Genomic DNA, 16,327 nt, shown 5'->3' on the forward strand with positions numbered 1-16,327 from the left:
GTTTTACCCACTTCGGCTAAAATCAGATATTTATAGTGTTTTTCATTCTTTTCGTGTCATGGTAGAACGTCAGTTCTCACGTTCTATCAAGGCAATACAGTCAGATTTAGGCGGTGAATATCGCCGTCTGCACAGTGTCTTTGAGTCGTTGGGTATAGTACATCGCCAATCGTGTGCCTATACCCACGAGCAAAATGGGCGCGTAGAACGTCGCAATCGGCACATTGTCGAGACGGGTCTCGCTTTATTAGCCGAAGGGTCTGTTCCTACTAAACACTGGGACTCAGCCTTTGAAACGGCCACTTATCTAACCAATCGGCTACCATGCTCCGCACTCAAGTTTGAAAGCCCTCACTACCGACTATACAAAACCACACCTTCATACACTTTCCTAAGAGTCTATGGGTGTCGTTGCTTTCCCTACCTACGCCCATACAACAAACACAAAATTGAGTTTCGGTCAACCCCATGTGTTTTCCTAGGGTACCCCCCGTCCTTTAGAGGTTACAGATGCATGGACCTCAGCACAGGAAAAACCTTTATCTGTAGGCATGTCCGTTTTGATGAAAATATATTTCCTTTTGCCACAAGTACAGGTAATCCAGAAGTCGTGCACCAAGCCAATATACCATGGGCTTCTGGTCCTATTGTGTCACAGGCTGGACCTTCCACACCGCCAGCTGCTCCCTTGGATGTTGATCATCCTCCCTTAGCCATTGAGGCACCACCAGCTGCACCCAAGCGCGGCCGTGGTCGCCCAAGGAAGAACCCCCCGCAACCACAACAACCACAGCAACCGCAAGAGCATGGCCATGTCATGCGGCTACGGCGTATGACAAGGGGTGCAGATGAACAGTTTCAAGCTCTCACGGCGTCTGTGGATCCAACTTGCTATTCGCAGGCCGTGGGGCACTCACAATGGCGAGAGGCAATGGACCAAGAGTTCAACGCCCTGATTCACAACGAGACGTGGCAACTCGTCCCGGCTCGACCAGACATGAATGTAATCGGGTGTAAGTGGGTGTATCGCACCAAACGCAAGGCAGACGGCACCATAGAACGCTACAAGGCGCGCTTGGTAGCCAAAGGTTTCAATCAAGTCGCCGGAGAGGACTTTTTTGATACATACAGTCCTGTGGTCAAACCGACTACAGTACGCTTGCTTCTGTCCTTCGTCGTTTCACGCAATTGGACCCTCCGCCAACTCGACGTCCATAACGCCTTTTTAAATGGGCGCTTGGCTGAAACCGTGTACATGCGGCAGCCACCGGGCTATGAAGATCCTCTACATCCGGATCATGTATGCCACCTGCGGCGATCTCTATATGGCTTGAAACAGGCACCACGAGCCTGTTTCAAGCGTCTGTATGATTTTCTAATCTCTACAGGATTCAAGTCGTCAAAGACTGACGTATCTCTGTTCCACTACACCACTGGGACGTCACGGGTCTTCTTACTTGTCTACGTGGATGATATCATCCTTATGGGCGATGACGCTGCTCTCATCAACACAGTGTTACACCGCTTGAGTACCACGTTCAAGATCCGAGATCTCAGCGTACCAAGCTTCTTTCTGGGCATTGAGACCATTCCGATAGAAGGCGGGCTTCTGCTGTCTCAACGGCGTTATATGAGTGATCTCCTGAAGCGCGCAGGCATGACTGACTGCAAGCCTCTGGCTACTCCAGCTGCTCTTACACAGCCTGTAACACCGTCCACAGAGGACTTTGACAACCCCACTCAGTATCGCCGCCTAGTTGGAGCGCTCCAGTACCTGACGATAACACGTCCGGATCTCTCCTACGCTGTCAATCGCCTATGTCAATTCATGCATACACCAACTGCTGACCATTGGGCCCTTCTGAAACGTGTCCTCCGGTATGTTAAGGGTACTGCTACACATGGTCTTCGCCTGACTACCTCGACCTCAGCAGATATTCACGCCTACTCAGATTCAGACTGGGCGGGTTGTCCTGTAGATCGCAAGTCCACCAGTGGGTATGCAGTGTTTCTAGGGACCAACCTTGTCTCTTGGGTCTCGCACAAGCAATGGACGGTGGCGCGCTCGTCAACAGAGGCAGAATACAAGGGTCTCGCCGATGTTGCTGCAGAAGTCACGTGGATTGCCTCTCTTCTACGTGAGCTGGTCCTCCACTCCGGTGTACCACCCACCCTATGGTGTGACAATCTCGGGGCCACCTACTTATGTGCTAATCCGGTGTTCCATGCCCGCACAAAACACGTAGAAATCGACTTCCACTTTGTTCGGGATAAAGTGACTTCTGGCGAGTTCCTGGTCAACTTTGTCTCCACCAAAGACCAGCTTGCGGATATCTTCACGAAGCCCCTTCCGGGACCACGCTTTGCAGCGCTTCGGGACAAACTCAATGTTGCTTCTCATCCACCTTGTGCTTGAGGGGGAGTGTTAGAGTCTTAATATTATTATGTGGTTGTGCTGAGTCTTGCTTGTACATAGCCTAGAGTTTAGGAAGCTCTTTAGAGTTCTCTTGTTTTAGGACTCTTGGTTTTACAGTTTCAATCAATCAATTCTTTCCTCGTAACTTCATCGGTGAAAGTAGGTGCACTTGTAAGTGATTTTTACTTGCACTTTGATGTTCAATTATTTACGAAAATGCCACCGCGTTTTTTTTAAGCTATTAGATCTGGACACGTGTCGCGCGCTGATTCGTTCGCATATTCCTTCCTGGGCACTTATTCGCACCTGAGTGCATCCCTATATATATATATATATATATATATATATATATATATATATATATATATATATATATATATATATATATATATATATAGGATTATTTTCAAATACAAACCACCCTTAAAATATAAACTCCCCTCAAAATACAAACTGTGTGCATGTAAGTATGTTTATGTGTGCGCAAGCTGATCCTATATATTGTTGACAGTGTGCCCAGTGTGCATGTAAGTTTGTTAATGCGTGCACGAGCTTTGATGGATGGTTGTGATTTTATCCGCCTACGCGCTCTGTGCATGTAAGTATGTTAATGTGTGCACGAGCTTTGATGAATGGTTGTGATTTTTCTCCTACGCGCTGTGTGCATGTAAGTATGTTACTGTGTGCACGAGTTAATCCCAGAAATTGTTGGCAGTGCGCAATGTGTGCATGTAAGTATATTAATGTGTGCACAAGCTCATGTTTGTATTTTAAGGGGAGTTTGTATTTGAATGCAACCCTATATATATATATATATATATATATATATATATATATATATATATATATATATATATATATATACTAACTTTTTAATAGTTTGTAATTTTGATTAGTTTTTTAATAATTTACAAAGAAAGTTAGATAAAGTAAAATCAAGTAGGGAAAAAATTTTCCCGCTTAAGTGTGAATGCATATTAATAGATTTGTAAGTTCATTATTTTTTTTGTTGTGTATAAACCACGAGGTGGTCCAGGTGTTTCTCTGTCCGTTTAACTTTGTAAGATCATTATTGCAAATGAGATTAGCAATATGAATGCATTTTTTATCATATTTATTGTCTTAACATTTAAATATTATAATGTATAACTATACTTACATTTTTAATAAAATTAATTCTGCTTTGTATCATAAATTCATAATATTACAATAATACTTATAAATTTTTATCCGTGCATTGCACGGGGCAAATACTAGTAAATGGATAAAGTTGTTTGTTTATTTTATTTTTATTTTACATATCACATATATTATTCTAATTACTATGAAAATTAATTCGAATTCAATTTGGGTCATACCAACAAATTTTTTAAATTAACTCTTCAACTAAAATTTTTCGAAGACTAACACGTTATTAAATTAATTAGAGATTCGCTTTCAAAAAAAAAAATAGAGATTTAATACATAAATACCAATATTAATAAATAAATGTACAATATCCAACACACACGTATATGAAACAATATGTGATGCACCATGACAATGATCCAAAATGTGCCAACTCATTAAAAAGTAAACTTTACATTGAGCCGTTTTATGTAAATTATAATAATTTTTAATGTATTATAATTAAAATTGCTTTATTATATTAAAATTAATTATTATTTGATCTGGAAAAGTTTGAGGAGGGGAGGTGAATAGACTCATTAAATAGATTTTTGAAAATAATTTTTGAGTGAACTTAAATTTTAAAAAGAATAAAGTTTATAAAACATAGCAGAAAATATTGTTAACCCTTTTAGTTTGTGGCACGTTTTTGACTTAAGATTATATTGAGTGCGAGAATAATGAGCAATAAATAAAGTGCTTATAGTAAATGAGACCTAAGAAATTTATAGTGGTTCAGTCAACCGTTCTAATCCGCTCTTCTCCTAAAATCTTTAAGAAGTTTTCACTAGTATTGCTCCTAATACATGTGGAGAGGACGTACACTTTGATCACAAAGTCAAGCACAACTCTAAGGATTTTCACAAGATATAACTTGTTACTCCTATTTCTACTTCAACAAGTTGAAATGATGGGTTTGAACACAAAAAGATTGTTCTTCTTGATCCAACGGATGATGACTTGATGTTTGAATAGTTCTTGAATCTGCCAAAGTCATCTCTTGATGTTGAGTGATTAGGAGTTATATCCCTCACTGGTCAAGTGATTGAATTCTCTTGTAAACAATTTGAGCACTTGTAAGTTTTTCTTGAAAAGTTCAGCACCTCATTCATCTTTTGAATTGTACTTATATACTTCTTTGAATTTGTCTATTAGAGAGAAACAAAATTAAAACAAAATGTCTTTAACCCGTGTATAAGAGTTTTTTCCCAAAATGGTCCCTCGACTATTGTTCATTCTCAATTTTGCATTTTGACTTTTAATTGCACCCAATGTGGTCCCTTGACTTTTAAAAATTACTCCAAATTAGTCCTCTGTTAGCTTTTCTGTCAACTGAGTGTTAAGTGTGAGGGTATTTTCGTCCATTCACTGCCTATTACAACTGTTCTTCGTTGTTCATCGTTCCTTTTGTCTTCCGATCAGAAATTAACCACAAACTTAAAGTTATCGTCGCGCTTATCCAACCGGACACCGGAGCTTCTCTGAGTTCTTGACTCTAAACAGTATTCTTAGACGCGAATTCTCGACTCGGAAGCTCCGATTGACCGCAACTAAAGCTTCGTCGATCGATGCTTGGTCGGTTGCCGGTGGTTCGTTCAGAGACAGAGGAGGAGTGTGAGAGCCCAGCTTCGTAGAATTCATTACTTAGGAGAGAGTGAAAGTGGTGGCTATGTTAGCCTTGGCTTTATGTAACGCCGACCGTGTCGTAATGTCGGTGGTGATCGTTCCGTTATCGGCCTCTCATGGCTAGCTTCAATCGTTGGTTGGCGTTGTTCAGTACTTATCATTTTCACTTTGGGGACTTGATATATTATTTCCGTGTTTGTAATTGGAACTGTCACTACTGTTATAAAAATTTGTGAGCATTAATTTATGACCGAAATCAAATGCCTTTCTTATGTCTGATTGCAGAGGTTGATTGCATGGGCAATCGGAGTCCACCGTTGGAGTCAGGGATGCTAGGGATGTTGATTGTCATCGCCAATTTTTTGATCGCCCACCTGTTGCAAACTCTCAAGTCGCAATGCAGTCAACATCAATGCAGGCCAGGCCTCGGCTGGCATAATGCCACAACCGGTGGTCTCGTCGTCTCTGTTGGTGGGGAAGCCACCATCGTCTAGAGTTGAGCCATCGACGATGGCAGGCGGAGACGTCACAAAACCAAGGCTCCATACTCTCGGGTTCAAACTGCTCTTGGTCAAGGTTCATCATCTGACTCTATGGTGCAAGGTTAGTCCTTTATTCCTCAAGATTCTGGGATAGTTTATAGCAGATTGGAGACTCCACGTACTGGTAATGTGAGCTTGTCCTCTCATGGTGTTGCTAATCGGCCGGTTCATGCGAACTTGGCTGGTCATAGCTCCCATAATCCTCTTTGAGCACCTTTACCGATGGTTTCCAATGCCGGGTTCACGAAGGCTTGCCGCCTCTAATTGTTGGTAATGTGGCGGTTTCTCATGAGCAAACTTCTGTTGGACATACATTACCAACCATTCATTCTACTGATCAAGGTTTGGCGTTGGATGGAGGTGTTAGTAGTGTGAGTATAGTTGCTCCCCGTATCACTATCTCTCGACCAAGGCTAAATCTTGATGTTTCAACCGTGGCTGATGTTAATGTTTTTGATTAAATGAGAAGAGATTTCAATTCTATTTCATCGAATGCTAATAGTGGGAGTAGAGGTGTTGTGAATCCATCTTTGCTCCCTACTGATAGCATTCAACTCCCTATCATTAGTGCCACTGAAGTTTCTGATTCGGCGGCCATGCTAAGTGTTGGGTCTCAAGTCCAAAATATTCAATCTCTTGATCCAACATTTGGTAACAATATGGGTTTGTATGTTCAAGAAACTAATTCTGATTCTAATATTGATACTCTGAATGTGTCCACTGTCAATCCTAATGAAAGTGGACATACACTCAATAATATAACTGGTTTTGGTTTACAAAATGATCTAGTTGCTGCAAATATTCCTAATCTTTTGCCCAATTCTGTGTTTAATTCTAGTGTTGGTGCAGCTCGTGAGAATGCCAATGTTTTAGGACGATTAACTACTGTGTTATTTCATCTAATGGTATTAGTTAGTCTTCTTTCTCGGCTATATCTGCTTTGCCTAATACTGGAATTAATCCCAGGTTACCTAATTTGTTTGCAAGTGTTGGCAGTGTGACACCTCTTGGTGGAGTCGTGGCTTCATCTGGTGCTCCTGCATCGTCTGGAGAACAAAAACCCTCAAAACACAACGAAATGACCGAAATACCCCTAAACTTAACGCCTAGTTAACAGAAAACCTAACAGAGGACTAATTTGGGGTAGTTTTTAAAAGTCAAGGGACCACATTGGGTGCAATTGAAAGTCGAAATGCAAAATTGAGAATGAGCGATAGTTGAGGGACCATTTTGGGAAAAAACTCCCGTGTATAATGACCATTGGTTGCGTAGTAGGTTATTTTTGTCAGATTTTTCAATCGTTGCAATGACTTTCGGCTCCTTAAAAGTTAGCATTTTAGCCCTATTTTCTCTTGTCTATTTCATGATAAATCTTTCTTGCGAGTACTATCCACTCTGTTACAATATAGTATCTGTACATACATATTTGCTCAACCTATTGAAGTACAAAGAGTCAATATTCCATTGGAGTTCGAATATGTGATTTTCCATTTGGGAGAGCCACAGTTATGTCGCTGAACAACACGATTTGGTCTAATGTGTTCAGGGGCGGAGCCAGAAATTTGATTGGGGGGGGGGGGGGGGGGGGGGAAGGGAAACAGTATAGACGGATTCAGAAAATTTTTCCAGTAAAGACGAAACATTAAAACAAAAGAGATAATTTAAAAATAAATAAATAAATTACCTTAAGAAATATAGTTGTAAATTTTTTTGGATATGGACGAAAATAAAACACATCGAAACTTTATAAAAATATTCATAACAAAATATGAAACATAATTAATAAAATAATTTGAGTAGAAAACACATTATAAATTACACATCTTATTATTAATATAAAAAATGTTTTTTATATATATGTGTGCGTGCGTGCGTGTGTGTGTATTTAATATTAAATATTAAAAAAACTATTAAAAAAGAATTGTAAAACTATGTTTAGGCCAATATTAGAACACTTGACCTCATATTATTACCAAATATGTGTTCTACCACCTAATCTAACTCACTTTTTGTTAATATTTTATAGTTTTTTTATACTAATACTAAAACATTGTACTATATATATACATATATACATACAAAGACTATATATGGGGTGGGGGTGAGGTGCTGCCCCCTGCCCCCCTTGGCTCCGTCCCTGAATGTGTTATTTCTTAGTTTTGAAATGGTTTAAAATGGAGAACTCAAATTCAGTTTTAACGACTCCGGTAATCCAAAGGATGAAATTGTCCAGAAATAAGAACGTAAAGAGTAAACCACTAAGAGCATCCATAGTAGAGCATAATATTGGGTTAATGTCAGATGAAATAACTTGGGTGGGGTTATTTATTGATGTGAGGTGGGATTAATGCATGAATTATTTCTTCTGCAAAGATCAAAATAATGTCAAGAAAAAAAAAACAGAGAAGCAACAAATGCTATGCGCATTCGCGCACAGCCAATGGCGACATGGGCGCGTGCACGCGCCTGTGTGGCTCAGCCAGGGGCGGAGTCAGGATTTCTTGGTGCGAGGGGCCAATCACAATTTGAGAGAGAATAATAAAAACATATTAATATTTATTTAACATATTTCAAAATACACATTATATTACAAATATACTAAAGTTTTGAACGTCTTCCAGAATTCAATGGCTCAATACTTGTAAATAAATTTACTTGAGATGTTGAATTTTTAAAATTCTTTCTTTTAAAGAAAAGATCAATTCTTTGTGTCTTTTTCATTTCAACTCAAACTTCCGATGTTTACCGTGTTAATTTTTTTTTTTTTTGACAAATCAATTGAATTAACTAAAATTGAAAAAAAATAGATGGACAAAGATTAAAGTAGTAGAAAGTTAAAGATTTTGGTAGCAAAATAACAATTTATTATTATAATAAACACAATTGCAATGTATTTCATTTGCAAATTAAAAAAGACAAAAATGAAAGTAGCCGAAATTTAAAGATGTAAAATTATGTATAGAATATGTAAGGAAGATTTTGCTTAAAGATGGAAAACAAATTAGACCAATTGGAAAATGTAATGAATATTAATAATTCACTCAAAATTAAATATGATCCCTAGATATAATTCACTGAACACTGATATTTAAAATATCTAAAGTTTCAGCATGCGTACATCTACACATTGACTATTAATTTTGGACAATTATTTGATCGAATTCAAGCAATGATAACATTAGAAAATACAATCGATTGCATTATATAATATTTGATATAATAATTTATATAATTATATATCAATCCAAATATTCTTAAAATATTTTAACAAATTCATTCCGTGCATCGCACGGGAGCAAATACTAGTTTATTATTATAAAGGCCCTTGTAACTTTCATGTGGCTTCACCATTGGGCTCAGCGCGCGTCTGACACACTAATTTTTTTTTTTTTCAAATTCAATTCTTTTTTCTCTCATCTCTTATCTTCTCTTTTCTAATCACTCTTACAAAACCCCTTAAAAAACTGCACCAAAATTAAACTATTATGGATGGGCTAACGGAATTTCCCCCCTTTTGTTTCGGATTTTACGTCCCAAATATTTTTGGGCATGAACTTTCCAGAAATGCGTCGACTCCATTGCATGTCACAGAAGTCGGTCCATCTAAAACCGCCGAACTCTCAGATCTTGAAACGAACGGTTTGGATGATACCACCGTAGAGAAGGTACTGATTGGCTCCCACGTATAAAGCACAATCCTGATTGGTCCAAGTCATCACGGATGACATGGTCAGCAATACACATTAGATGCGAGATGACGCAACAAAAAACATGGCTTCTCCTGATTGGCTACGATACTTAGTTTCCTTCTAGCGGATTGGTCCACGTCATCCCCAATGACACATTCGTCCGGTTCCACTGCGTTATATATATATTGGCCGTTTGAGTTTCGAAGAGAAAACTGACTACGGCTTCTCTTTTATACTCAGTCTCTGATCTCTGTAAAAATTCACGGAAAAGTAGAGATAGAACAGTGGAACCATTTCTAACTTGCGAGAACGAAAACTCAATCTGATCCTCGAGCAATGGCTGGTGGTGCGTGGAAGAGGCGCACGTCCTCGATCCTTTTCGGAATCGTTGTTATCGGTAAGCATTCTGATTTCCGCTTTCGAATCTTCGAAGTGTTATGTTTCTGAGCCTGTATGCGAAGCTCACTGTCGAAATTTATGTTATTGCATGATAGAAAAACAACGATAAGAAAAATCCTAGGGCCAGAGCTGAACGAAGACCGTCTGATATAGTGATATCTACTAGGAAATGTGTTCTTATCACTCATGCTGTCTGGATCTGGAGGCATGAGTGATGAGTAGTTAATAAAATGGAATACGGTGCCTGTTTTAATATATTACTAGATCTTCTACATATGTGTTAATTGTGATGTATGTTTTCTATCACTGTAGAATTCATGTTGTTACAGTAATTTTATTAACATGTTCAGCTTTGAATCACCGGATGAGTTTTCTTCTCTTAGTGTTTGTTTGAGGAAAAATGATTGGAGTAAGCTTAAACAGTGATAAAATTGAAGTTCTGCATCAGCATTCCTTGTTTGTTGAATCTAACCTGCATATTTCATTTAATTATTACTGATTTTATGCATTAATTTGAAAATGTATCTCTTGACAGGGAGCTTATTTGCCTTTTCAATCGCAAAAGAGGAAGCATCCAAATTAGGGACTGTGATTGGAATAGATCTTGGAACAACTTATTCCTGTGTTGGAGTTTACAAAGATCAGCGTGTAGAGATCATAGCCAATGACCAAGGTAATCGTATCACACCATCATGGGTTGCCTTCACTGACAGTGAGAGACTAATTGGTGAGGCAGCCAAGAATCTAGCCGCTTCCAACCCTGAGAGGACGATTTTTGATGTAAAGAGGCTTATTGGAAGAAAGTAAGAATTTCTCTCTCAAGTTTCCTTCAATATGCGTTTGTGTGTGTGTGTTTTCAAGCTAACTATAATGGGGATCTTAAATAGGTTTGAAGACAAAGAAGTGCAAAGGGACATGAAACTTGTTCCTTACAAAATTGTTAACAAGGATGGAAAACCATATATACAAGTCAAGATCAAAGATGGTGAAACCAAGGTTTTCAGCCCTGAGGAGATTAGTGCCATGATTCTTACTAAGATGAAGGAAACAGCTGAAGCTTACCTTGGAAAGACAATCAAGGATGCAGTTGTCACTGTTCCAGGTAAAATTGAGTAATGCTAAGGTTGAGAATCTACTTTAATTGGTCTTACCATAATGTGATTACTGAGATTGTCATGCTCCCTCTCCTTTGAATTTGGCAGCATACTTCAATGATGCTCAGAGGCAAGCTACTAAGGATGCAGGCATCATTGCTGGATTGAATGTGGCTAGGATTATCAATGAACCAACTGCAGCTGCCATTGCCTATGGATTGGACAAGAAAGGCGGTGAAAAGAACATTCTTGTCTTTGACCTTGGTGGTGGAACGTTTGATGTCAGTATCCTAACTATTGATAATGGTGTGTTTGAGGTTCTTTCCACCAATGGAGATACTCACCTTGGAGGTAAGGGCCTTTGTAGTTATGTATGTGGTTTTTGAGACTTGTTTCTTCATGTTTGGACTGTTTGCTGGGGTGGCATTTGGCTAATTGTGCTTTAGGTAGGATAAATGATTCTTCCTGCATATCTTGGCCTAACACAAACATTTGATTTACCTTTTGTTCCTGCAGGTGAAGATTTTGATCAGAGAATCATGGAGTATTTCATTAAATTGATCAAGAAGAAGCATGGTAAGGACATCAGCAAGGACAACAGGGCTCTTGGAAAACTCAGGAGGGAATGTGAACGGGCAAAGAGGGCTCTGAGCAGCCAGCATCAAGTTCGTGTAGAGATTGAATCTCTTTTTGATGGTAATGACTTCTCAGAACCGCTTACTCGGGCTCGTTTTGAGGAGTTGAACAATGATTTGTTTAGAAAGACTATGGGGCCTGTTAAGAAGGCTATGGAGGATGCTGGGTTACAGAAAAACCAGATTGATGAAATTGTCCTGGTTGGTGGAAGTACTAGGATTCCCAAAGTTCAACAACTTTTGAAGGATTACTTTGATGGTAAGGAACCAAACAAGGGTGTTAACCCCGATGAAGCTGTTGCTTATGGTGCAGCTGTGCAAGGTGGAATCTTAAGTGGGGAAGGAGGTGATGAAACCAAAGGTAATTTCAGAGTAAATATGACTTATGTTTAATTAGCCAAAAATCTAAACTTCTTTGCTAACATCTGTGTGCTTTGTTATCAGATATTCTTCTCCTTGATGTGGCTCCACTTACCCTTGGTATTGAAACCGTTGGTGGAGTGATGACGAAGTTGATTCCCAGAAATACTGTTATCCCAACAAAAAAATCTCAAGTTTTCACCACCTACCAAGATCAACAGACAACTGTCACAATTCAGGTGTGTCCTCAACATTCATTTAGTAATTATAGGTTTATCAGTTCAGATATCATTAAATTCTGTAGGGCAGTTATAACAGTTGACCGTCTAGTTCTTTTGTAGAGTAGCAGTTGATCTAACATGATTTTGTGCATTGTACAGGTCTTTGAAGGTGAAAGGAGTCTCACAAAGGACAACAGGTTGCTTGGAAAATTTGATCTAACTGGAATAGCTCCAGCTCCTAGGTAAGGATATTATTTATTTTCTTCCCAATATAATTAATGAGTTGCCTTTCCATTCTCTCAACTGAAATTGTAACCTGCTGGAACAGAGGAACACCTCAAATTGAAGTTACATTTGAGGTTGATGCCAACGGCATCCTGAACGTTAAAGCCGAAGACAAGGCCTCTGGGCGATCTGAGAAGATTACCATCACTAATGATAAAGGCCGCTTGAGCCAGGAAGAAATTGAGCGGATGGTCAGGGAGGCTGAAGAGTTTGCCGAGGAGGACAAGAAGGTAAAAGAAAGAATTGATGCCCGAAACAGCTTGGAGACGTATGTTTACAACATGAAAAACCAGATCAACGATAAGGACAAGCTAGCAGATAAACTGGAATCTGATGAGAAGGAGAAGATTGAGACAGCAACAAAAGAGGCCCTTGAATGGTTGGATGACAACCAGAACGCTGAGAAGGAGGATTATGTGGAAAAGCTGAAGGAAGTTGAGGCTGTGTGCAACCCAATCATCAGCGCTGTGTATCAGAGATCTGGTGGAGCCCCTGGAGCTAGTGGAAGCAGTGACGATGACGATGACTCTCATGATGAGCTGTAGATGATGAATCATTATTCTTATCTTCCTCTTATTATTATTTCTAGGTATGAGAAATTTTATTGATGCCTAGCTAGCTGGATAGGCTAATGGTTGGATAATGTTAGTTGTGTATTTTTGGTTTCCCTTCCCCCACTGAAACAATAGCAGAAAGATGAGGAGTGATGGTAGTGGAAATCTTCCTGAGAATTGAAGGGACATGAATGATTACTTCCAGGTTCCTTAGGGTTCAATTTTGAAACACATGCTACCCAGACAGATTGAAATCATGTAATTTTGAATATATATAACTTCATTTCTCTCCGATCCGGTTTTTTTTTTTTTTTTTTTTTTTTTTTTTTTTTTTTTTTTTTTTTTGTTTTTTTTTTTGTTTTCCTAAGCCACTAATTTAACTCTACAACATTTTCAAATCTCCAAAAATCAATGCAGTGGTATGCCGAAGGAGATAATTTTAACAATTGATTGCCAGTATGTTAGGGACAGAGAGGGAGAAGTGACCCTAAACACGGTTTGGGTGGTGGAAAGTAATGTTATATGCAGCTTTTGATAGGTTGGGTGGTAGAATGGGGGTGGGTGGCAGTAGGTTGGGTCAATTTGTGGCAGCAGTTTCAATTCCTTGGCCTGGGGTGTGTTCCGAAGTCTCCTCTAACGAAATGTTAGATTGTTTTTGCAATGCCAGTCATTTCTTTTGTTAAACGTCTTTTGTTAAACGAACTAAGGGAGTGGTCTATGTCTGTTCGTAGAGAGTGGTTTTCTGTCCTCTTATTTATTTCGGAAACTTTGCACGTGGATTTGAAGGAAAATATTGAGGGGCTTTGTGTTTGCATGAACCAGTCTTCCACCATTATATTGATGATAAAAAAAAAAAAAAAAAAAAACAGAACCGCCCCCCTCCCCCGTTCCTCCCCTCCACGCGCACACACACTCTCCACATCATATATATGCAGTCATGCAGAAGCTAAGTTCAAATACCAAATTTGGCAGATAAACTATTGAGCAATTGTGTAGGGGGCTAGGGGCAATATGAAGGAAATAAAATAATAAACCTCTTCAAAGACTACGTTCACATTCCAAGTTTTATCCTTATATTGGATGACTGCTTTAAATTTTATTGATAATTTGATTTTTGTATATATTAGTACTTTTAAATTCTTGTTTTAAGTTTTTATTCATATTAGTGTTTTGGATGTCACCATATTAAGATTAAATGTTCTCCTCCGCCGTGCGCCTGGGCCCCGCCCCACCCCCTCGTCGGACATTTGTGGTGTATGTATGTATATATAGTAAATGTTTTAATATAAGTATATGAAAACTGAAAATTGTTACAAAGGTTGATTTAGACTAGATGGAAGGTGCGCGGTTGGGTTTTGAAAATCAACATAGTTTAGTTTTGGCTTTGTACTAACATATAGTTAAATACTTCAATTTTGGTTTTGCTTCAACACAGTTAAATTTGACTTTTTAAATATTAATAATGAAATTTTCACACACACATATTTATTTAGTTTTCGCTATATCACACCATATTTATAGTTATATTTCTTAAGTGTTACATTTTCTTTTTCAAACTATCTATATTTTTTAAAATTTCGCCCCCACTGAACAAAATTTCTGGATCTGCCCTGGTTGATGCGACATTTGCACGGTTATGGACCCCAAGTAGTGGCGCCGTGAATTTCATGGACACATATACCTGAAATGTGAGAAGCCATTGCCGGGTGGAGCAAGGTCAATGTTGATGACTGCTACAAAGGAGTTGAAAATAGATCGAGTAGATAGGTTGTGGAGGAATCTTGAGAGATGAGCATGGGGTAGTGGATCAAAGATTTCACCTTCAGCGGTTGAGGCGAAGGCTTAGGCTATTCTCCAAGGCATTAGAGGGTGGCTAAGGAAACTGGAACGAGGAAAATTGTTATTGTGTGCAATATATTCTTCCAACATTGTAAGCTGGCTTAGAGGTGGCAGTGCTATTCATGGTTAGGGGAAAAATACTATCAGAACATGCATGAAAGAGATCAAAGGTTTTGAAGCAGTGGAGGTTCATAACATTTATAGGCAGGGGAGGATTCAGAATTATTTTTTAGTGGGGACGAACATTAAGATATATCCATAAATATTATTGGATATAGGCGAAAAATAAGACACATCGAAACACAAATCACAGACCTTTCATAATGTAATTGATCCACATATCTTACCAACTACTCTAACTCAACTCTTATTAATATTTTCTGTTTTCTTATACTTATACTACAACATATATATATATATACATATATACATATTGTATATATATATATATACATATATATATATATATATATATATATATATATATATATATATATATGATCCTAGTATTCCTCGCTTCAGTAGATTTAGGAAGCTTTGAGCCTACTCAGATCAGAACTAAACTAGTGGATTCTCTTTGGCCGAAGCAACCTTCGCATTTCCTGCTGAGATCCCAAGTCTCGACTTGGATTATATATCCAAAAAGGTCCGCTCTCTGCTAATCCGATGCCCACCCCGCCTCATATTGTGCCGGAATGGTATTTCTCCGAATGGGTCTTGCAAGAAAATAGGATTTCATATTGAGCTCCAAATATACGCATTAGCGTATATATTATTTACTTCCTCGATCATCTCCCGGGTAAGTCTATTCACCGTTCCGCGGCCTACCAATAGCGGGAGCAATGTCCAGTTCAACCGAAACTACTGCTGCATAAAGGGCAGGTCCAACGGCACAAGACCTGCGTGAGTCTAAGTCTAAAGACTCAAGCGTGTTCCTTGGTTATTTAGAAAGAGTTTCTTTGCTGTTGTGAAGTGAAAAGGAACAAATCGTTCGGCTAGCTAGCTCATATGGAATAGGTCTCTGGCTTGCTCCTGTCTGTTCTTTGGTTATCTATCGGAAATAGTCGTAATCTTTCCTTTCTGTCCACAAAGAAATGATGGTTCCCTGCGGTCCAAACCCGGTGCCGCATTAGGTTAGGGAGCTGGACGATAATAGCTCCTCCGCATCCCAAAGCGCGCTGCCCTCCTAGGCGCGCAACACTAATTTCATTCTATTGATTGGTTCTAGCTCCAAAGAACATATACATGGAGCTATGTCGACTTACGTACGTCTCGTTGACTAAACGATCAAGGTATACCACGTATCATCCCCTCTTTCCGACGGCATAGGTTGTTATACTCGTTCTTTAAGAAGCTCCCATACCAAACCCCCAGAAGGGGGGAGCAGGGCGGACTATTAATGGGTCGAACCTTAATGGCGACCGTCTTCTTCCCGCCCTAGGAGTAGCACAAAAAGAGGGATTAGCATTATTGACCCAATGATAAACCACTAACACCTTC

The 16,327-nt window shown here is 39.0% G+C and overlaps 1 protein-coding gene and 1 long non-coding RNA gene across 2 annotated transcripts; both read left to right on the forward strand.

The window, feature by feature from the left end:
• On the forward strand, nt 1-16,303 carry LOC109172305. Its single transcript, XR_002052729.1, has 3 exons — nt 1-147; nt 2,477-2,482; nt 16,293-16,303. It is a non-coding gene; the product is annotated as an uncharacterized LOC109172305 (long non-coding RNA).
• Nucleotides 9,630-13,280, forward strand: LOC109172297 (luminal-binding protein 4-like). Its single transcript, XM_019321471.1, has 8 exons — nt 9,630-9,837; nt 10,375-10,642; nt 10,727-10,941; nt 11,042-11,284; nt 11,450-11,929; nt 12,013-12,167; nt 12,309-12,391; nt 12,478-13,280. Exons 1-8 carry the CDS (start codon nt 9,777-9,779, stop codon nt 12,977-12,979), a joined length of 2,007 nt encoding a protein of 668 aa, XP_019177016.1. The 5' UTR covers nt 9,630-9,776; the 3' UTR covers nt 12,980-13,280.
• Nucleotides 16,304-16,327: the final 24 nt, after the last annotated feature.

Source organism: Ipomoea nil, unplaced genomic scaffold (assembly GCF_001879475.1).
Source record: "Ipomoea nil cultivar Tokyo-kokei standard unplaced genomic scaffold, Asagao_1.1 scaffold0415, whole genome shotgun sequence".
Lineage (NCBI taxonomy): Eukaryota > Viridiplantae > Streptophyta > Magnoliopsida > Solanales > Convolvulaceae > Ipomoea > Ipomoea nil.

Bases quoted from the DNA above. Each gene is read 5' to 3' on its own strand.
- LOC109172297 (XM_019321471.1), top strand. From the start codon at position 9,777: ATGGCTGGTGGTGCGTGGAAGAGGCGCACGTCCTCGATCCTTTTCGGA. The intron at 11,285-11,449 runs GTAAGGGCCTTT...TTGTTCCTGCAG, and splicing joins TGGAGATACTCACCTTGGAG to GTGAAGATTTTGATCAGAGA. The intron at 12,168-12,308 runs GTGTGTCCTCAA...TGCATTGTACAG, and splicing joins AGACAACTGTCACAATTCAG to GTCTTTGAAGGTGAAAGGAG.